We start from the raw sequence: 22,760 nt of genomic DNA, 5'->3' as shown, positions 1-22,760 counted from the left end.
CTGAGGACACACAGTGACAGGGGCAATAACAAGAGCAACATCAGAGAGTTCTGGAGGGTTCCGGGCAGTGTAGGGCAGCTTCCATGTGACAAGAAGTGTCTCAGGTGTGTCTCTGGCATGACTCAGGTGTGTCTCAAGTATGTCTCACATATGACTAAGCGATCTCAAGTATGACTCAGATGTGTCTTCGGTATGTTTCAGGTGTATGTCAGGTGTCCCGGGTGTGTTTCAGGTGTCTCAGATGTGTCTCAGGTTTGTCTCAGGTATGTCTCGGGTGTGTCAGGCATGTCTCAGGTGTGTTTCAGGTGTGTCTTAGATGTCTCAGGTATGTCTCAGATGTGTCTCAGGTGTGTCTCAGGTGTGTCTCAGCTGTGTATCATTTGTCTCAGGTGTGTCTCAGGTATGTCTCAGGTGTGTCTCGAGAATGTTTCAGGTATGTCTCAGGTGTCTCAGGTGTCTTAGGTGTCTCAGGTATGTCTCGGGTGTGTCAGGCATGTCTCAGATGTGTTTCAGGTGTGTCTTAGATGTCTCAGGTATGTCTCTGGTGTGTCTCAGGTATGTGTCAGATATGTCTCAGGTGTGTCTCAGGAATGTCTCTGGTGTGTCTCAGGTGTGTCCCATGTGTTTGTCAGGTGCGTCCCAGGTGTCTCAGGTGTGTCTCAGTTATGTCTCAGGTGTGTCTTAGATGTCTCAGGTATGTCTCTGGTGTCTCCCAGGTGTGTGTCAGGTGTGTCTCAGGAATGTCTCTGGTGTGTCCCATGTGTTTGTCAGGTGCGTCCCAGGTGTCTCAGGTGTGTCTCTAGTGTCTCAGTTGTGTCTCAGATATGTCTCAGGTATGTCTCGGGTGAGTCAGGCATGTCTCAGTTGTGTTTCAGGTATGTCTCTGGTGTGTCTCAGGTGTGTGTAAGGTGTGTCTCAGGTGTCTCTAGTGTCTCAGGTGTGTCTCAGGTGTGTCTTAGGTGTCTCAGGTATGTCTCTGGTGTGTCTCAGGTATGTTTCAGGTGTGTCTCGGGAATGTCTCTGGTGGGTCTCAGGTGTGTCCCATGTGATTGGCAGGTGCATCCCAGGTGTCTCAGGTGTGTCTCTAGTGTCTCAGGTATGTCTCAGGTATGTCTCAGGTGTGTTTCAGGTGTGTCTTAGGTGTCTCAGGTATGTCTCTGGTGTGTCTCAGGTGTGTGTCAGGTGTGTCTTAGGTGTCTCAGGTGTGTCTCAAGTATGTCTCAGGTGACTCAGGTATGTCTCAGGTGTGTCTAAAGAATGTCTCAAGTGTTTCTTGAGAATGTCTCAGGTGTGTCTCAGGTGTCTCAGGTGTGTCTCAGGTATGTCTCAGGTGTCTTAGGTGTCTCAGGTATGTCTCTGGTGTGTCTCTGGTGTGTCTCAGGTGTCTCAGGTGTGTCTCAGGTATGTCTCAGGTGTCTCAGGTGTGTCTCAGGTGTCTTAGGTGTGTCTCAGGTATGTCTCAGGTGTCTCAGGTGTGTCCCATGTGTTTGTCAGGTGCGTCCCAGGTATCTCAGGTGTGTCTCTAGCGTCTCAGGTGTGTCTCAGTTATGTCTCAGGTGTGTCTTAGATGTCTCAGGTATGTCTCTGGTGTCTCCCAGGTATGTGTCAGGTGTGTCTCAGGAATGTCTCTGGTGTGTCCCATGTGTTTGTCAGGTGCGTCCCAGGTGTCTCAGGTGTGTCTCTAGTGTCTCAGTTGTGTCTCAGATATGTCTCAGGTATGTCTCGGGTGTGTCAGGCATGTCTCAGTTGTGTTTCAGGTATGTCTCTGGTGTGTCTCAGGTGTGTGTCAGGTGTGTCTCAGGTGTCTCCAGTGTCTCAGGTGTGTCTCAGGTGTGTCTTAGGTGTCTCAGGTATGTCTCTGGTGTGTCTCAGGTATGTCTCAGGTGTGTCTCGGGAATGTCTCTGGTGGGTCTCAGGTGTGTCCCATGTGATTGGCAGGTGCATCCCAGGTGTCTCAGGTGTGTCTCTAGTGTCTCAGGTATGTCTCAGGTGTGTTTCAGGTGTGTCTTAGGTGTCTCAGGTATGTCTCTGGTGTGTCTCAGGTGTGTGTCAGGTGTGTCTTAGGTGTCTCAGGTGTGTCTCAAGTATGTCTCAGGTGACTCAGGTATGTCTCAGGTGTGTCTAAAGAATGTCTCAAGTGTTTCTTGAGAATGTCTCAGGTGTGTCTCAGGTGTCTCAGGTGTGTCTCAGGTATGTCTCAGGTGTCTTAGGTGTCTCAGGTATGTCTCTGGTGTGTCTCTGGTGTGTCTCAGGTGTCTCAGGTGTGTCTCAGGTATGTCTCAGGTGTCTCAGGTGTGTCTCAGGTGTCTTAGGTGTGTCTCAGGTATGTCTCAGGTGTCTCAGGTGTATCTCAGGTGTCTCAGGTGTGTCTCAGGTATGTCTCAGGTGTCTCAGGTGTATCTCAGGTGTCTCAGGTGTGTCTCAGGTGTGTCTCAGGTGTCTTAGGTGTGTCTCAGGTATGTCTCAGGTGTCTCAGGTGTATCTTAGGTGTCTCAGGTGTGTCTCAGGTATGTCTCAGGTGTGTCTCAGGTGTCTTAGGTGTGTCTCAGGTATGTCTCAGGTGTCTCAGGTGTATCTCAGGTGTCTCAGGTGTGTCTCAGGTGTATCTCAGGTGTCTCAGGTGTGTCTCAGGTATGTCTCAGGTGTCTCAGGTGTGTCTCAGGTGTCTTAGGTGTGTCTCAGGTGTCTTAGGTGTGTCTCAGGTATGTCTCAGGTGTCTCAGGTATGTCTCAGGTGTCTCAGGTGTGTCTTAGGTGTCTCAGGTATGTCTCTGGTGTGTCTTAGGTGTCTCAGGTGTGTCTCAAGTATGTCTCAGGTGACTCAGGGATGTCTCAGGTGTGTCTAAAGAATGTCTCAAGTGTTTCTCGAGAATGTCTCAAGTGTGTCTCAGGTGTGTCTCAGGTGTCTCAGGTGTGTCTCAGGTGTGTCTCAGGTATGTCTCAGGTGTGTGCATGGGAGGGTCTTCACTGGATCACTGATTAGAGGAACTGAGAGTTTACATGAATCTGCTTCAACATATCACTTCATGATATTCTGAGCATCGGGAGTTTATAGCAACAATAATAACCACATGTCACAATGACACAATGAATGTTTAAGATTGATTTATAATGTGAAAAAAACACACAGTCAGAGAATAAGTAGTATCAATAAAGGGAGTCGTGTGAGGAGATGCAGCAAAAAATCAGCAAACTATTGATGGTCTATTACAGATTATCTGTTGATGAGATAAAAAGACAGGAAGTCTGGATTTGTGAATTATGATGCTGATCTTTGTGAGAAATGACTGTTAGAGGACCTTTTCCTTTGGCTTTATTTATTTATTATCCTCTCATGTTCTACATTTCATGGTTGTTTAAAGTACGTCTCCTGTTAAGGGAATGATTGTGTGTTATAGCTGAACATATCAGCCAGAGAAGGCATATTTGATGAGATTTATTTTTGTCTGTCATATGGGTCTTATGTGTATTTAATTTAATTTAATTTAATTTAATTTAATTTAATTTAATTTAATTTAATTTAATTTAATTTAATTTAATTTAATTTAATTTAATTTAATTTAATTTAATTTAATTTTATTTTATTTTATTTAATTTAATTTAATTTAATTTTATTTTATTTTATTCAATTCAATTTAATTTAATTTAATTTAATTTAATTTAATTTAATTTAATTTAATTTAATTTAATTTAATTTAATTTAATTTAATTTAATTTAATTTAATTTAATTTAATTTAATTTAAAAATATATTTTATAACTAGCTCTGCTGCTCTAGCAATGAACAAACGTTTGCTAACCTGATCATTTTATTTTCTTGTTTTTAGTCTTGATTATGCAAACAGAGTTATGGAAATCTTGTTCTCCTGAGGTTTTAAAAGTTCTTCTGATGTTTTACAGGAAGTTCTCCTGAGGTTTTAAAAGAAGTTCCTCTGAGGTTTTAAAAGAAGTTCTCCTGAGGTTTTAAAAGAAGTTCCGCTGAAGTTTTAAAAGAAGTTCCTCTGAAGTTTTACAAGAAGTTCTCTTGAGGTTTTAAAAGAAGTTCCTCTGAGGTTTTAAAAGAAGTTCCTCTGAAGTTTTACAAGAAGTTCTCTTGAGGTTTTAAAAGAAGTTCCTCTGAGGTTTTAAAAGAAGTTCCTCTGAAGTTTTACAAGAAGTTCTCTTGAGGTTTTAAAAGAAGTTCCTCTGAGGTTTTAAAAGAAGTTCCTCTGAGGTTTTACAAGAAGTTCTCTTGAGGTTTTAAAAGAAGTTCCTCTGAGGTTTTGCAAGAAGTTCTCTTGAGGTTTTAAAAGAAGTTATCCTGAGGTTTTAAAAGAAGTTCCTCTGAGGTTTTACAGGAAGTTCTCATGACAAATTGACAGAACAAAAGTTTCAAATAACAAAAGTTCAGCTTCACTTCAACGTTGAAATACATTCAGAAGGATTTTTATTTGTTGATCAATAGCAAAGAGAAGGACACAAACCTTTTTGTTTAGAGTTTTCAGCGTCTCATAGAACTTTTCTCTTCTCTTGTCTTGTTTTCTCTTCTCTTCAGTCTGAAACTTCCAACAGCTTTGTTGCTTCACCTCTGGTTTCTTCACACCTCACACACACACACACACACACCCACACACACACAGACACCCCCCCCCCACACACACACACCTAGACACCCCCCCCACACACACATAGACACCCCCCCACACACACACACACCCACACAGCGAGTTGGATAAGCTCCACGTTACACTTCAGAAGAATTCTGTCAAAACCTTCAGGTCACAAAGTGAATTTATGAAGCAGCTGAATAAAACAGGAACCAACAACGCAGTATGGTGAAATACTGTCCTGCTCTCTGTCCTGTCACTAGTTTCTGTCCAGTCACTAGTTTCTGCCCCGTCACTAGTCTCTGTCCAGTCACTAGTCTCTGTCCTGTCACTAGTCTCTGTCCTGTCACTAGTTTCTGTCCAGTCAGTAGTCTCTGTCCAGTCACTAGTTTCTGCCCTGTCACTTGTCTCTGTCCAGTCACTAGTCTCTGTCCTGTCACTAGTCACTGTCCTGTCACTAGTCTCTGTCCTGTCACTAGTCTCTGTCCAGTCACTGGTCTCTGTCCTGTCACTTGTCTCTGGCCTGTCACTAGTCTCTGTCCTGTCACTAGTCTCTGTCAAGTCACAAGTCCTGAGACCAAACGGCCCCGAGTTGGGAGGTCAGAGGTCAGGATCAACTTGTTCTGGCCCAATGAATAGGTTAACTGGAAATATAGTGAAAAATAGGAAGCAAGAAACATCATATATATATATATATATAGAGAACTCCCCAGACGGGTCAGCAGAACATGAATCAGTAAAGCGTCTGTTTCTCATGAAAGATGTTTTATTGTGAAAGATGAAAAAAACCAAATGAAACAACGTGACTCCAGATTGACGACTGAACGTTCAGATCACTGACAAGCGTGTGGAGCAGCAGGTTAACGTGACCAATGAGACGGGATGGGCGCCATGGCGGCGTCTCTGCGTTCACGAGCGACCGGACCCAGAGGCTCCTTCCTCAGCGTCCGGCGGACACGCCACGAAGTCAGCCAACATGGACGCCATGGCTTCATCGTCCACCTGAAACATTCACAACAAACGTCTCTATGACTGACGAGTCCCACTTCAAGTTCATCACCTGCAGGGCTTCTTCTACATTCACTGGCAGGGGTGGGTCTGGTCTGGGTCTGGGTCTGGGTCTGGTCTGGTCTGGTCTGGTACTGGGTCTGGGTCTGACTCTAGTACTGGGTCTGAGTCTAGTACGGGCTTTGGTACGGGGTCTGGTACTGGGTCTGACTCTGGTACTGGGTCTGAGTCTAGTACGGGCTTTGGTACGGGGTCTGGTATGGGGCCTGGGTCTGACTCTGGTACTGGGTGGAGTACTGGGTCTGGTATGGGGTCGAGTACTAGGTTTGGAACTGGATTCGGTACTGGGTCTGAGTCTAGTACGGGCTTTGGTACGGGGTCTGGTACTGGGTCTGGGTCTGACTCTGGTACTGGATTCGGTACTGGGTCTGAGTCTAGTACGGGCTTTGGTACGGGGTCTGGTATGGGGCCTGGGTCTGACTCTGGTACTGGGTGGAGTACTGGGTCTGGTATGGGGTCGAGTACTAGGTTTGGTACTGGATTCGGTACTGGGTCTGGGTCTAGTGGGGGCTTTGGTATGGGGTCTGGTAAGCCCCGTTTCCAGAGCACAGACTACAGGTACAGGTACAGTCCGTTACGTTTCGCGTTTCCACCGCAAGAATTTGTCCTGTTCCAGAAACAACCGCTGCCAAGACGGTCACTTTTCCGCTACCGATCCATCAACACCTCAATTGGACTCAAGACCAATGGAACAGGTCTGAGTTTGAGGAGCCGTCTGCTGTTGGTCAGTGATTTCCTACACGCCCTCAATATTTTAATATGTCGGCTTAACTGCAACTTCCGTGTTGGTCCCGAGAGATCAAAGCACCGGGGCCTCGGCCTGATCAACCGGCAGGAAAGAATCTCGACTCGGAGCAATTCTTCCGCGGTGCTCGCCACAGTATTTATACATGATTACAACACACTGCTCTCACAGCTGACAGTGACTGTGAGAGCGAATGTTTTTTAGAAAAAATGTGAAATGTGATCATTTCCCAGGACACACCTGACTAGATCTCGCGGAAACTCGTGGTTGAAAAACACTGATCGAGACGATCAATCAGACTGGTAGTTTAATGGTTTTATCGTCACCTTCTTCTTGTCGGAGCTTTGACCTTCTTCTTCTTCTTCTTCTTCTTCTCTCGGTGCTTCCTCTCTCTTCCTCTTCAGCCCCTTCCCCTCTTCTCCATCACTCCCCCCTCCTCCTCCTCCTCCTCCTCCTCCTCCTCCTCCTCCTCCTCCTCCAGCTGCTGCCTCTGCCCCCTCCTCGTCCTCCTCCTTCCTCTCAGCCGGAACGGCTTGTTGTGCTGCAGATGATGATGACGATGATGAAGAGGAGGCTGGCGGAGGATCTTCCTGCTCCGGGAGGCTGCTGGGCGGAGCCTCGCTCTGGCCCCCGTCCAGGGGGGGTTCGGCCCCGTCCTCCTGTGCAGACGACACCGTCACCACAATCCAAGAGACAGTGTGTGTGTGTGTGTGTGTGTGTGTGTGTGTGTGTGTGTGTGTGTGTGTGTGTGTGTGTGTGTGTGTGCGGGCCAGAACCCGGCGGATCTAAAAATACTAGATTGGCAAAAATGACATTTGACCCCCGACATTAATGCGTCTGTGGAGGTCACATGACGCAACACCTTTCACAATAAAACAACGAGTCCAATTTATGTGAAGTGATACTTTAGACACGTGAACACAAATAAAAAATAGGATATCCAGAAACAGGTGACTGAGGGTTTTTTTTTTGCAAATATAAAATCTGATTAACTTTAATATGTATATTTCAGAATAGACTGACACATTCTTGCAGTGATAAAAGGATCAAAAGAAGGAAAGACTTTGACATTTGTCCAGATCTGCAGTTTAATATGTTACGTTGGACTTGTTGGGCCTCCAGAGGTCAGAGGTCAGATCAGGTGGATGTGGCCCCTCAACTGAAATGACTTTGACACCTCGGTTTTAGAACAACGAGTCTATATCAACTTTTTATTTTATTTTAAAAAGCAGTTCTAGCGGTTTTTTCCCCCCATGGATTTCTTGCAGTTTCAGCTATTTTCCCCCATTTTAGCCATTTTAGTTGGGCCTTTCCTCGAAGCCCCTCTGAGCAAAGAGTTGAAAGTCCTTTTGAAAACGACTAAAAATAAAGACGATAATTCAGGGATTTTTTTTCATCTTCATTTGATCTTCCAGCTCAACATCATTTCTACCATTTCAACGTATTTCAACTTTCTTCATGGCGTAAAGGTAAATTATGGAGATTTGCATTGAATGTGAAAACAGCTTTTATATCTAGACTTGTTTCATTTTATTTCATAAAATATACTCTTACTGAAAAAAATACATATTATAAAAAAAATTTGATATTCATTTTTATGAATTTTATATATTAGTCATAATAACAGTGCGTAGTCAACGTCACTCTCCAGCTGAACAGTGAAACTTCTCACTTTATGTCCAGACTTATAAGTCAACGTTCCTCTGAGCTTCTTTTATTTCTCATTTTCATTCAATCTTCTGCTGATGAGACGAGTCAAATAAAGTGTTATTGGTGTAACTGGGCTCTTCACAGAGCGACCAGCCTTTTCGGATTTGTCTGTATAATTTTTTTTTACGAGCAAATGCAAAAGGAAATCCTTTAAAACACTGGCCATGTCGTGTATTTTACTGGGCTGGATTAAAAAAAACACAAGATATTTTTAGGATTAAAAACAACAAAACTGCCTGAAACTTGTTAAGAAGCCTGAATGTATCATTGTCTTGTTTTTCACTTGACTTGAGGTCAGAGGTCAGAGGTCAGAGGTCAGGTGGATGTGGCCCCTCGACTAAAATGACTTTGACGCCCCCGGTCTGCAGTGTTCTCACCTGCTGACTGTCCGTGTGCTCCTCCCTGGGGGGGGTCGGCTCACTGTGTTTGGCTCCGCCTTCCCAGGAACTCCCCGCCTCCTCCTGCAGCCCGCCTTCTCCTCCTCCTCCTCCTCCTCCCACCTCCTCCATCGCCCCCCCGGTGACACACAGGATCTGCGGCATGGTGGGGTCATCCTCCTCGCCCCCCTCCTCCTCCTCCTCCCCCTCCAGGACCCCAATGCTCTCCACCTCCTGCACCTTTATCCGGTCGTCGCCGAACAGAGTCCGGTTGGTCTGCACCTCCTCGATGCCGCCCTCCGGCTCCCCCTCCGCCGCCGGGCCGGAGGCCCCGCCCTCGCCCGCGGCCGCTCGCCCCGCCTTGCCCTCCTCCACCTCCGACTCCCCGGCGTTGTCCTCCGTCCCCTCCAGGGGAGGGATGTCCCCGTTCTCCTCCTCCTCCTCCTCCTCCTCCTCCTCCTCCAGCTCCTCCCCTTCCTCCTCGTCGTAGTCCTCGTACTCCTCGCCGTCGTAGAACTCGTCCTCGGCGATGTCGCTCACCTCCTCCTCCTCGTCGTCCTCGTCCAGGCCCTCCTCCTCCTCCTCCTCCAGCTCCTCCTCGTCGTCCAGCTCCTCCTCGTCCTCCTCCTCCTCGTCCGTGCTGTTGATGTTGATGACGGCGGAGTCCTCGTTGCTGGGCGGGGGCGGGGGGTGCGGGTGGAGGTGGCGGCCCACGGGGCCCAGCTGGTTCTGCAGCTGGTGCATCTGGAGGGGCAGGCCCAGGGGGGGGGGCTGGCCCGGCGGGGGGGGCTGCATTAGCATCTGCTGGAGCTGCGGCCGGCCGGCCAGCGAGTCCGCCAGGCCACCGGGGGGCGCCGCCAGCGCGCCGGAGCTCAGCGGGGGGACCAGGGAGACCACGGAGGCGCCGGCGGCCGGGAAGGAGTTGACGGGGGCGGTGGAGGTGGCGAGGAGGGGGGAGGACGTGGCCAGGTCGTTATGCAGGGAGGAGCTGTCTATGGTGGAGGCGGCCGCCGAGGCGGGGGCCCCGGACTCGCCCCCGGGCGGCGCGCCGCCACCGCTGTCTCCGGGGGCGGAGGACAGCAGGCTCTGGGAGCCGGCGGCGGCGGCGGCGGCGTCCTGCTGGGCGTCGCCCGCCAGCATCCCTGGGGGGACGATGACCACGCTGTCGTCAGAGTCGCTGTCCAGCGAGATCTCCACGTCCTCCACCTCCTCTTTGTCGTAGCGCACGAACACGGGCCGCTGGCCCTCGGGGGGGCCCAGCTCCTGGTGGGGGGCGTGGGGGGACAGCAGCAGGTCCCCCGCGGCCGCGCCCTGGCCGGGGATGCCCGGGACCAGGGACAGGTGGTTCTCCAGTGAGCCCAGCAGGGAGCCGGGGCCGGGGCCCAGGCCCAGCGAGTGGCGGGTGGAGAAGGGGGGTCCGGGGGCGGAGCTCCCCATCAGGGTGGGCAGGGTGATTCCGGGGGCCGGACCCTGAGAGGGAGGCAGGACCGGGGCAGCGGGGGAGGGCTTGAGGGTGAGGGGGGGCAGGGGGAGCGAGATGGAGGGGGTCCGGGGGTGGAGGAGGCCGTTGCAGACCGCCAGCGCCTCGGCGCAGAACGACGACACCTGAGGACAGAACGGAACAGAGACTACGTCACAATGTGGTTATGAACGCAGGGATGTGACATCATCACTACGTGACGTGATTAGTTGTGTTGCTGCTCGGGAGGCGGAGCTACAGCTCGGGAGGCGGAGCTGCAACTCAGGAGGCGGAGCTGCAACTCAGGAGGCGGAGCCACAGCTCAGGAGGCGGGGCTGCAATGCAGGAGGCGGAGCCACAGCTCAGGAGGCGGAGCTACAGCCGTGAGCCTCGTTCTCTCCGACTCAGGTTAAACTTTCTCTCAGTGAACGGCAGCGTCCAGCTCCCGCTGAAGCTCCGCCTCCTGTTCCTGAGAGGAGCGTCCGCACCTCGTCTGGACACCAGGGGGCAGTGGAGCGCCCAGACGCTCATCACTGACCAATCAGCTCCACCTTACGGAACCATACTGGTGTCCTAGCGACTTCCAGGGAGGGGGGGGGCAGCCAAATGAAGCTCCATGAACCACAGTCTTTACTCTCTGCCTCCACCAGAGGGCGCTCTGGTGGAGGCAGAGAGTAAGGCACTGGCAGTGAAATGTGTTTCCAAACGTGTGCGTGATGACGGTGCCACCTGGTGGCGGCGTCACCTTGAGGTTTCGGTCCGTGCGACCTTTGCTGAGGATGGACGTGGCGCAGGACAGAGGAGGAGGCCAAGAGGGGGACGGGACCAGAACCAGAGCCAGCAGCAGCCTGGAACACAACACAGTCTTCGTCACTCGTCCGTCCACTGCAGACGAGTCAGAGCATTCACACGCTGAACACGCCGAGCAACACGCCAGACCCCCCACATCAAACTTTATCAGACTTCTTCAGGTACTAAATACTTGTGAAGAGCCTGCAGGAACCGTCGTCATTAACAGTGATACCTTACCGGTACAGTTCCCTCCTGCTGAGGGCGCTGCCGTACGGCCCACTGACGCCCCCTGCTGTCTCGGTGGCAGCACTGCTGGACTGCTGCTGCTGCAGGCGCACGCACAGCGGCAGGACCACGTCATGGAGCCGCTGCAGGACACACACACACACACACACACACACACACACACACACACACACACACACACACACACACACACACACACACACACACACTGTCAGGACCAGCGGGGGGGGGGGGGGGGGGGCGACTCTATAAACCAGACGGTAGATTGTACCTTGTGTATGTCGGTCTTGAGCAGCGTGCCGCTGGTCAGTACGATGAATCTGAGTGCTGTGAAGAGAAGTACTCTGATTACATGAGAGTAACTGATATGTCTGAGTTCTGGTAGAAGTACTCTGATTACATTAGAGTAACTGACACATGTCTGAGTGCTGGTAGAAGTACTCCAATTACATGAGAGTAACTGACACGTGTCTGAGTGCTGGGAGAAGTACTCCAATTACATGAGAGTAACTGACACGTGTCTGAGTGCTGGGAGAAGTACTCTGATTACATGAGAGTAACTGACACGTGTCTGAGTGCTGGGAGAAGTACTCTGATTACATGAGAGTAACTGACACATGTCTGAGTGCTGGTAGAAGTACTCCAATTACATGAGAGTAACTGACACGTGTCTGAGTGCTGGGAGAAGTACTCTGATTACATGAGAGTAACTGACACATGTCTGAGTGCTGGTAGAAGTACTCCAATTACATGAGAGTAACTGACATGTGTCTGAGTGCTGGTAGAAGTACTCCGATTACATGACAGTAACTGACATGTGTCTGAGTGCTGGTAGAAGTACTCTGATTACATTAGAGTAACTGACACATGTCTGAGTGCTGGTAGAAGTACTCCAATTACATGAGAGTAACTGACACGTGTCTGAGTGCTGGTAGAAGTACTCCGATTACATGACAGTAACTGACATGTGTCTGAGTGCTGGTAGAAGTACTCTGATTACATGAGAGTAACTGACACGTGTCTGAGTGCTGGGAGAAGTACTCCGATTACATGAGAGTAACTGACACGTGTCTGAGTGCTGGGAGAAGTACTCTGATTACATGAGAGTAACTGGGACGTGTCTGAGTGCTGGGAGAAGTACTCTGATTACATGAGAGTAACTGACACGTGTCTGAGTGCTGGTAGAAGTACTCCGATTACATGAGAGTAACTGACACGTGTCTGAGTGCTGGGAGAAGTACTCCGATAACATGAGAGTAACTGACACGTGTCTGAGTGCTGGTAGAAGTACTCTGATTACGTGAGAGTAACTGACACGTGTCTGAGTGCTGGTAGAAGTACTCCGATTACATGAGAGTAACTGACACGTGTCTGAGTGCTGGGAGAAGTACTCCGATTACATGAGAGTAACTAACACGTGTCTGAGTGCTGGGAGAAGTACTCTGATTACATGAGAGTAACTGGGACGTGTCTGAGTGCTGGGAGAAGTACTCTGATTACATGAGAGTAACTGACACGTGTCTGAGTGCTGGGAGAAGTACTCTGATTACATGAGAGTAACTGACACGTGTCTGAGTGCTGGGAGAAGTACTCTGATTACATGACTACACAAGCCCGTACCTCTGAGGGCCGACAGGCAGGAGTCCTGGTTGGCCAGCAGGTCCCCCTTCCTCTGGGCCGGTCCCAGTCCGTCAGCAATGACCAGGTGTTTTGTCCTGCGAGGTCCAGGTTTCCCCCCGGTGACCACCTCGCCCGACAGCGCCCCCCGGAGCTGAGTGGACACAAGGCACAGGTCAGGCTCTGTGACGTCGGGCCGGGCCGGGCTGGGCCGGGCCGGGCCGGGGGCTCACCTTGACGGAGTCGGCGCTGGGCGTGGCCTCGCCCAGCAGGTGGTTGAACAGCAGCTCACAGTGACTCAGGCTGCCCTGCAACACGCCGGCAGAGGCGCCGCCCACCTGCACCCACAGCTCCAGGGTCTTATACACCTGGACCCGCACGCCGCTGTGGACAGGGACACACCGACAAGTGTGTGTCAGTCAGACCGGTGTGTGTCAGTCAGACCGGTGTGTGTCAGTCAGACCGGTGTGTGTCAGTCAGACCAGGTGTGTGTGTCAGTCAGACCAATGTGTGTCAGTCAGACCAGGTGTGTGTCAGTCAGACCGGTGTGTGTCAGTCAGACCAATGTGTGTCAGTCAGACAGGTGTGTGTGTGTGTGTGTGTCAGTCAGACAGGTGTGTGTCAGTCAGACAGGTGTGTGTCAGTCAGACCGGTGTGTGTGTCAGTCAGACCGGTGTGTGTCACTCAGACCGGTGTGTGTCAGTCAGACCGGTGTGTGTGTCAGTCAGACAGGTGTGTGTCAGTCAGACCGGTGTGTGTCAGTCAGACCGGTGTGTGTGTCAGTCAGACAGGTGTGTGTCAGTCAGACCGGTGTGTGTCAGTCAGACAGGTGTGTGTCAGTCAGACCGGTGTGTGTGTCAGTCAGACCAGGTGTGTGTCAGTCAGACCGGTGTGTGTCAGTCAGACCGGTGTGTGTGTCAGTCAGACAGGTGTGTGTCAGTCAGACCGGTGTGTGTGTCAGTCAGACCAGGTGTGTGTCAGTCAGACCGGTGTGTGTCAGTCAGACCGGTGTGTGTGTGTGTCAGTCAGACCGGTGTGTGTGTGTGTCAGTCAGACCGGTGTGTGTCAGTCAGACAGGTGTGTGTCAGTCAGACCGGTGTGTGTCAGTCAGACCAATGTGTGTCAGTCAGACCAGGTGTGTGTGTCAGTCAGACCAATGTGTGTCAGTCAGACCAGGTGTGTGTCAGTCAGACCGGTGTGTGTCAGTCAGACCAATGTGTGTCAGTCAGACAGGTGTGTGTGTGTGTGTCAGTCAGACAGGTGTGTGTCAGTCAGACCGGTGTGTGTGTCAGTCAGACCGGTGTGTGTCAGTCAGACCGGTGTGTGTCAGTCAGACAGGTGTGTGTCAGTCAGACCGGTGTGTGTCAGTCAGACCGGTGTGTGTGTCAGTCAGACAGGTGTGTGTCAGTCAGACTGGTGTGTGTCAGTCAGACAGGTGTGTGTCAGTCAGACCGGTGTGTGTGTCAGTCAGACCAGGTGTGTGTCAGTCAGACCGGTGTGTGTGTCAGTCAGACAGGTGTGTGTCAGTCAGACCGGTGTGTGTCAGTCAGACCGGTGTGTGTGTGTCAGTCAGACCGGTGTGTGTCAGTCAGACAGGTGTGTGTCAGTCAGACCAGGTGTGTGTCAGTCAGACCGGTGTGTGTCAGTCAGACCAATGTGTGTCAGTCAGACCAGGTGTGTGTGTCAGTCAGACCAATGTGTGTCAGTCAGACCAGGTGTGTGTCAGTCAGACCGGTGTGTGTCAGTCAGACCAATGTGTGTCAGTCAGACAGGTGTGTGTGTGTGTGTCAGTCAGACAGGTGTGTGTCAGTCAGACCGGTGTGTGTGTCAGTCAGACCGGTGTGTGTCAGTCAGACCGGTGTGTGTCAGTCAGACAGGTGTGTGTCAGTCAGACCGGTGTGTGTCAGTCAGACCGGTGTGTGTGTCAGTCAGACAGGTGTGTGTCAGTCAGACTGGTGTGTGTCAGTCAGACAGGTGTGTGTCAGTCAGACCGGTGTGTGTGTCAGTCAGACCAGGTGTGTGTCAGTCAGACCGGTGTGTGTGTCAGTCAGACCGGTGTGTGTGTCAGTCAGACAGGTGTGTGTCAGTCAGACCGGTGTGTGTCAGTCAGACAGGTGTGTGTCAGTCAGAACAGGTGTGTGTCAGTCAGACCGGTGTGTGTCAGTCAGACAGGTGTGTGTCAGTCAGAACAGGTGTGTGTCAGTCAGACAGGTGTGTGTCCTACCTGAAGGCTCTCTGCTGCCCCACGCTGGCTTCAGGAAGCGGCGTCCAGGCCGACAGCGTCTGAGAAAACAACCTCTGGAGGACTGAAGCATATTGAACCAGACCACTGCGTACTCTGGGGGGATAGAGAGAGAGAGTGTGAGTAAAGTATTTACACTTTAAAGTATTTCTTAGTTGTGGTAGTACACAGTGTGTGAGATGAAATTATGTAGAATTCAAAAGATCAAACAATTGCTGCTGGAAGTCCAATCTCAACACCAAGTCCATTTTAGTGAAACGTTGTGGTAAAATGCAGTGAAACAGCAAAGCCCTGCTATAAACACTATATATACGTGTTGCTCAGAGGTTTGGTGGATTAGAACCTTCAGTGGTCCGTTCTGGTCCAACTGGTCTCATGTTGGACTGAAGTAAACTTCACAGCAGCGCCCCCTGCTGGAGGCCGTCCCTCATTAAGGTGTTAAGAGGTGAAGCTCTCGGCAACATTCATTACGCATAACGTATCCATAACACAACATTCCATAATGTCACGTATCGTAATGTTCCATAATGCAACAATCCATAACACAACATCCTATAACATAACATTCTATAACGCAACATTCCATAACAATCCGTAACGTTCCATAACGATCCATAACGTAACGAACCATAACGCAACATTCCACAATGTAACGATCGATAACACAATGTAATGATCCATAACACTCTATAACGCAAAGTAAAATTCCATCATGTAACATACCATGACGTTCCACTAATAATGTAACAATCTATAATGTAACGATCGATAACATATTCCATAACATAACATTCCATAGTGTAAGGTAACATTCCACAATGTAGCGTAACATAACGCAACATTCTATAATGTAAAATTCATAACGTAATATTCCACAACGTAACATTCCACAATGTAACGATCGATAACGTAACATAATGATCTATAACGTAACGTAACATTCCACAATGTAACGATCGATAACGTAACACAATGATCTATAACGTAACGTAACATTCCACAATGTAACGATCGATAACGTAACACTATGATCTATAACGTAACGTAACATTCCATAATGTAATGTAGTGATCATAATGTAACATTCCATAATGTAACATTCCATAACGTAACGTAATGAACCATAACATTCCATAAACATTACACCAAAACCCTAATTTTTTTTAAAATGTGATCAATATTTAACGGGGCCAGAGGCCAGGATTGGGCCGAACCCAAATCCAGTCCAGGGAGCGACGTCCCCATCAAGGCTGCTTGCAGATTTAACTTCACTTGAAATCTCTGCCGTTTTAACACACCTTCTGAAGGTACCTGGCTTCTTTAGGATCAGTGTGTGTGTGTGTGTGCGTGTGCGTGTGCGTGTGCGTGTGTGTGTCTACTCACGATGTGATGAGAGCAGCCAGGACCTCCAGTGTGTTGGTGTGTATTGCAGGAAGAACCAGAAGCTTCAGGCTTCCGTCTCCAGTTAGATTCTGATGCAGACAAGAGACAAGCGGAACACTTCAGTGTGTGTGTGTGTGTGTCTGTCTGTGTGTGTGTGTGTGTGTGTGCGCGCGTGTACTCACGATGCTCTTGGAGCTGACGGCCAGCGCTCTGCACACCACGTTGAGGATCCTCCTGGCCGGGAGGCGGACGGCCGTCGCTGGATCCACTCTGAGGGACAAACACACCGGGAGACAAACTTCATGCAGGTTAAAGCTTCAACTCAGTCTGGTGGTTTCTCACTGCCCAACGCTGTCACACGCCCATCAATCACACGCCCATCAATCACACGCCTATCAATCACACGCCCATCAATCCCAGACCCGTCAATCACAGACCCGTCAATCACAGACCCGTCAATCACACGCCCATCAATCACAGACCCGTCAATCACACGCCCATCAATCACACGCCCATCAATCACACGCCCATCAATCACAGACCTGTCAATCACACGCCCGTCAATCACACGCCCGTCAATCACAGACCCGTCAATCACAGACCCGTCAATCACACGCCCATCAATCACACGCCCGTCAATCACACGCCCGTCAATCACACGCCCGTCAATCACACGCCCGTCAATCACACGCCCGTCAATCACACGCCCATCAATCACACGCCCATCAATCACAGACCCGTCAATCACATCTTCAGATTATCAATAGAACCCGACTTCAGCTTTCATTCTATAGACCAGGGGAGGCTGGCCAGCTGGTCAGTGTGTGTGTGTGTGTGTGTGTGTGTGTGTGTGTGTGTGTGTGTGTGTGTGTGCGTGTGTGGTACCTGAGCGTGTATTTCAGAGCCAGGCACACTGCAGTGTATCTGTGCAGCAGCTGCAGCAGCAGCAGGGGGTCTGTTTGGTCCAGGTGGGGGAAGGGCAGCTCCAGGCCGGGGCCCGGGTACTGCAGCGCCCCGTCCGGTTCCGCTCCTTGGTAGATCTGCGCCAACAGCTCATTGGCCGAGGCCAGCAGGGAGTGGATCTGGTTGGTCCAGGCCTCTGCCCGGCCGGCGCCGAGCCCCCGGTCCAGCAGACCGCCCAGGCAGGGCAACCGACCGAAACACTGACAGGCCAGCTGGAGCAGGACGGAGGGTCGGGGTCAGGGTCAGGGGTCAGAGGTCACTGCGGCTCACGGTGTGAGGAGAACTCACCTCTTGTGTTTTCCTGTTGGTGCTGTCCATCTTGGACAGGATGTAAGCTCCCAGCTTGTCCTGGAACACAACATCAGCCCATCCATCAGCGCCAGGCCACACGAAGTGTGTGTGTGTGTGTGTGTGTGTGTGTGTGTGTGTGTGTGTGTGTGTGTGTGTGTGTGTGTGTGTGTGTGTGTGTGTGTGTGTGTGTGTGTGTGTGTGTGTGTGTGTGTCTCACCCTCAGGGAGCCGCAGGCTCGAGGGTAGAAGGTCATACAGGCAGTCATCCCCTCCATGGCTGGAAGTTCACACTGAGAGCAGAACAGAGACAGTTTCTACCATCAGTCACGTTCACACTGGTTCTGATCTGAAGTCACCACAACACCAGAGTGAAGCCACCCGGGTCTGTTCTAGAGGGTTCTGATGGGTTCTGGTGGGTTCTGGTTGTGTTTTTTCTCGCTCTAATTTAAGAACCTACAAGGTTTCCTGTTAGTTACTAGAGTTTCAGCTTTAATTTACACATTAAACTGCATGAACATGGTGAAAATGAACATGATTAGGAGAACATGAAAATGGAGAACATGAAGATGGAGAACATGATTAGGAGAACATGAAGATGGAGAACATGAAGATGGAGAACATGAAGATGGAGAACATGAACACGGAGAACATGAAGATGGAGAACATGAACACGGAGAACATGAAGATGGAGAACATGAAGATGGAGAACATGAAGCGGGAGAACATGAAGATGGAGAACATGAAGATGGAGAACATGAAGATGGAGAACATGAACACGGAGAACATGAAGATGGAGAACATGAACACGGAGAACATGAACACGGAGAACATGAAGCGGGAGAACATGAAGATGGAGAACATGAAGATGGAGAACGTGAAGCGGGAGAACATGAAGATGGAGAACATGAAGATGGAGAACATGAACACGGAGAACATGAAGCTGGAGAACATGAAGCTGGAGAACATGATTAAGAGAACATGAAGATGGAGAACATGAACACGGAGAACATGAAGATGGAGAACATGAACACGGAGAACATGAACACGGAGAACATGAAGATGGAGAACATGAAGATGGAGAACATGAACACGGAGAACATGAAGCTGGAGAACATGAAGCTGGAGAACATGAACACGGAGAACATGAACACGGAGAACATGAACACGGAGAACACGGTGAACAGGCTTCTCACCTCCGCCTTGAGGCCCATGAGAGACGTGAGGATTCCCAGGACGGAGTTCAGCCCCACCTCCCTGGAGAGCTCCGACAGCTGGGAGGAGTACTGCAGCACGTCCTTCAACACGCTGACGGCCAGCTGGATGGTCTGAACAGGAGCCTGGGACTGCAGAACAACACCAGGAACATCATCACCAGGACAAAACACCAGGAACATCCTCAAAAGGAAAAAACACCAGGAACATCATCACCAGGACAAAAGACCAGGAACATCCTCACCAGGAACATCCTCACCAGGAACATCCTCAAAAGGAAAAAACACCAGGAACATCATCACCAGGACAAAAGACCAGGAACATCCTCACCAGGAACATCATCACCAGGAACATCCTCAAAAGGAAAAAACACCAGGAACATCATCACCAGGACAAAACACCAGGAACATCATCACCAGGAACATCATCACCAGGAAAAAACACCAGGAACATCATCACCAGGAAAAAACACCAGGAACATCATCACCAGGAAAAAACACCAGGAACATCCTCAAAAGGAAAAAACACCAGGAACATCATCACCAGGAAAAAACACCAGGAACATCATCACCAGGACAAAACACCAGGAACATCATCACCAGGAACATCATCACCAGGAAAAAACACCAGGAACATCATCACCAGGAAAAAACACCAGGAACATCATCACCAGGAAAAAACACCAGGAACATCCTCAAAAGGAAAAAACACCAGGAACATCATCACCAGGAAAAAACACCAGGAACATCATCACCAGGAAAAAACACCAGGAACATCATCACCAGGAAAAAACACCAGGAACATCATCACCAGGAAAAAACACCAGGAACATCATCACCAGGAAAAAACACCAGGAACATCCTCAAAAGGAAAAAACACCAGGAACATCATCACCAGGACAAAAGACCAGGAACATCCTCACCAGGAACATCCTCACCAGGAACATCCTCAAAAGGAAAAAACACCAGGAACATCATCACCAGGACAAAAGACCAGGAACATCCTCACCAGGAACATCCTCACCAGGAACATCCTCAAAAGGAAAAAACACCAGGAACATCATCACCAGGACAAAAGACCAGGAACATCCTCACCAGGAACATCATCACCAGGAACATCCTCACCAGGAACATCATCACCAGGAACATCCTCAAAAGGAAAAAACACCAGGAACATCATCACCAGGACAAAACACCAGGAACATCATCACCAGGAACATCATCACCAGGAAAAAACACCAGGAACATCATCACCAGGAAAAAACACCAGGAACATCCTCAAAAGGAAAAAACACCAGGAACATCATCACCAGGAAAAAACACCAGGAACATCATCACCAGGACAAAACACCAGGAACATCATCACCAGGAAAAAACACCAGGAACATCATCACCAGGAAAAAACACCAGGAACATCCTCAAAAGGAAAAAACACCAGGAACATCATCACCGGGAAAAAACACCAGGAACATCATCACCAGGAAAAAACACCAGGAACATCATCACCAGGAAAAAAAACACCAGGAACATCCTCAAAAGGAAAAAACACCAGGAACCTCCTCAAAAGGAAAAAACACCAGGAACCTCCTCAAAAGGAAAAAACACCAGGAACATCATCACCAGGACAAAACACCAGGAACATCATCACCAGGAACATCATCACCAGGAAAAAACACCAGGAACATCATCACCAGGAAAAAACACCAGGAACATCCTCAAAAGGAAAAAACACCAGGAACATCATCACCGGGAAAAAACACCAGGAACATCATCACCAGGAAAAAAACACCAGGAACATCCTCAAAAGGAAAAAACACCAGGAACCTCCTCAAAAGGAAAAAACACCAGGAACACCACCACCAGGAACAACACCACCAGGAACTTCCTCACCAGGAACATCATCACCAGGAACATCCTCAAAAGGAAAAAACACCAGAAACAACCCCACCAGGAACAACACCACCAGGAACATCATCACCAGGAACAACACCACCAGGAACAACACCACCAGGAACTTCCTCACCAGGAACAACACCACCAGGAACTTCCTCACCAGGAACAACACCACCAGAAACAACACCACCAGGAACAACACCACCATTAAGATCTTGCCCCACATGGATTATTTTGACGGGGCCCAAATATATATTTTTTGTTATTATTATACAATCATAAAATGCAATATAAGATTTTGAAAAAGCAGATCTAAAATGGTGCATTGTACCGTGTTGTGGACTATTGAATACTACATTCTGGACAACTAAATACTCTAAATCAAAGTGCTATAAATACTATATATACGTGTTGCTCAGAGGTTTGGTGGATTAGAACCTTCAGTGGTCCGTTCTGGTCCAACTGGTCTCATGTTGGACTGAAGTAAACTTCACAGCAGCGCCCCCTGCTGGAGGCCGTCCCTCATTAACGTGTTAAGAGGTGAAGCTCTCGGTGCTCCACCATTGGTCTGTTCTTACCGGGTTCCATGGTTCCAGGTTCTACTGAACAAACCCTGAAATATTTAATCTGACGTCTTTTTCAATGACGTCTGGAGCTTCGCTGCCTGAACCTGTGGCGCCAAGCAGAGTTCATTCTTTGGACAAAATCTCAGGATATCATTGGAATTATCTGCGGCCAACTCAAAATGAACGGCGGGCTGCGGTTGGTCCGCGGGCCGGAGTTTGGACACTCCTGCTGTGAAACGTCCACATAGAACCTGCAGCTGTTCTGCACAGCAGGGGGCAGCAGCGAGTCGCTGTGGACAGTCTGAGTGGCAGACCTCTACCTGCAGCCACAGAAACCTGACGCCTCCTTCTCACAACACTTAGCAAGAAGAGGACGCTGAGAGGAAATGAGAAGAGCAGGAGTCCCACAACTGGTCCCTGAGGAACCCCACAACTGGACCCTGAGGAACCCCACAACTGGACCCCACTCAGGTACCTGGATGATCTGCTGCAGCGAGCGAAGCCATGAAACACACTGCTGCTGGAAAACCTCGCTGGAACTGTCTTTAACCAGCATGGAGAGCAGGCACAGGCCCTGGAACCTGCAGACCCAGGGACCGGGGGGGGGGAGTAAAGAGTTATTTTTAGTACAATTTCCAAAGCAGTTATTAAGAGCGTGTGTGTGTGTGTGTGTGTGTGTGTGTGTGTGTGTGTGTGTGTGTGTGTGTGTGTGTGTGTGTGTGTGTGTGTGTGTGTGTGTGCTCTGCTGGAAAATCCCTACGAGTGGACCTGCGAGGCGGCCTGGTGGACCTGCAGGTCTCACCTGGTTTTTCAGTCTCACCTGGTTTTGCTTGATCCCAGTTTGGCGTTGCTGAACCCGACCAGACCCTCCAGTCCCCCAGAGCCCTGCAGACAAGAACAGACGGGTCAGTCTGGAGACCTGGAGACCTTGAGGACCAGAGATCCGGAGGACCAGGGTCTGGTCCTCTGTTGTCAAAAGTACTTTGTACTGCTTCCTCTCCTGACTTTATAGTAACCTCAAGTTGTCTGAAGAGAGAAAACATGCAAACAGTCCTACATTCCATACTTTACTGTAGAGACGAGTCTATTACTGCCTCATAGAAAAACAACAACAATAATAATAATAATAATAATAATAATAATAACAATAATAATAATATTAAAGCAAGCAACTCCAGTATCGGAACAGTAGCGGTATCGTGTATTGGATTGGAAGTGAAAAACCCTGGATCGTTGCATCCCTCCCCCCGCAGGACCGTAACCCTCCGTCTCCTCGTCCTCCCCCCACAGGACCGTAACCCCCCCGGTACCTGAGAACTGAAGGCTCCGTGCTCCCGGTAGCAGGCCAGCAGGGCCGGAACATGTTCGGGCCGCTGCTCTTTCAGAACCGACACCAGCCCTTCGGTGAGCCGCAGCACCGACGGTCCATGCAGCCACGAAGCAGCCATGTTGTGTGTGTCGTCTACGTCATCACGGTGCGACGGTTTGACGTCAGCTCTTTGTGCTGCGGCGGCCGGCGTGCGCAGATACTGTTGTGACTGTCGTTACCTGCGTTACTCCGTGAGTTCCTGCTCGGACTGTCGTTACCTACGTTACTCCGGGAAGTCCTGCTGA

The 22,760-nt window shown here is 49.8% G+C and overlaps 1 protein-coding gene across 1 annotated transcript; it reads right to left on the bottom strand.

The window, feature by feature from the left end:
• Window positions 1–5,493: 5,493 nt before the first annotated feature.
• pelp1 (proline, glutamate and leucine rich protein 1) lies at window positions 5,494–22,631 on the bottom strand (the record flags this gene model as incomplete). The annotated part of the gene is given in 19 exon segments (XM_080519350.1): window positions 5,494–5,586; window positions 6,928–7,056; window positions 8,529–8,610; window positions 8,612–10,089; window positions 10,689–10,791; window positions 10,973–11,103; window positions 11,253–11,308; window positions 12,602–12,752; window positions 12,832–12,982; window positions 14,823–14,936; window positions 16,224–16,312; window positions 16,406–16,493; window positions 17,109–17,398; window positions 17,475–17,534; window positions 17,695–17,766; window positions 18,670–18,819; window positions 21,622–21,727; window positions 21,967–22,031; window positions 22,457–22,631. Coding segments are annotated over 19 exon segments (3,546 nt in total). The 5' UTR covers window positions 22,595–22,631.
• Between the last annotated feature and the right edge of the window lie 129 nt (window positions 22,632–22,760).

The sequence above is a fragment of the Blennius ocellaris genome, assembly GCF_963422515.1.
Source record: "Blennius ocellaris genome assembly, chromosome: 23".
NCBI classification, from domain to species: domain Eukaryota; kingdom Metazoa; phylum Chordata; class Actinopteri; order Blenniiformes; family Blenniidae; genus Blennius; species Blennius ocellaris.
The sequence above is the reverse complement of the archived record's forward strand: the minus strand, read 5'-3'. Positions and strand labels throughout refer to the sequence as shown.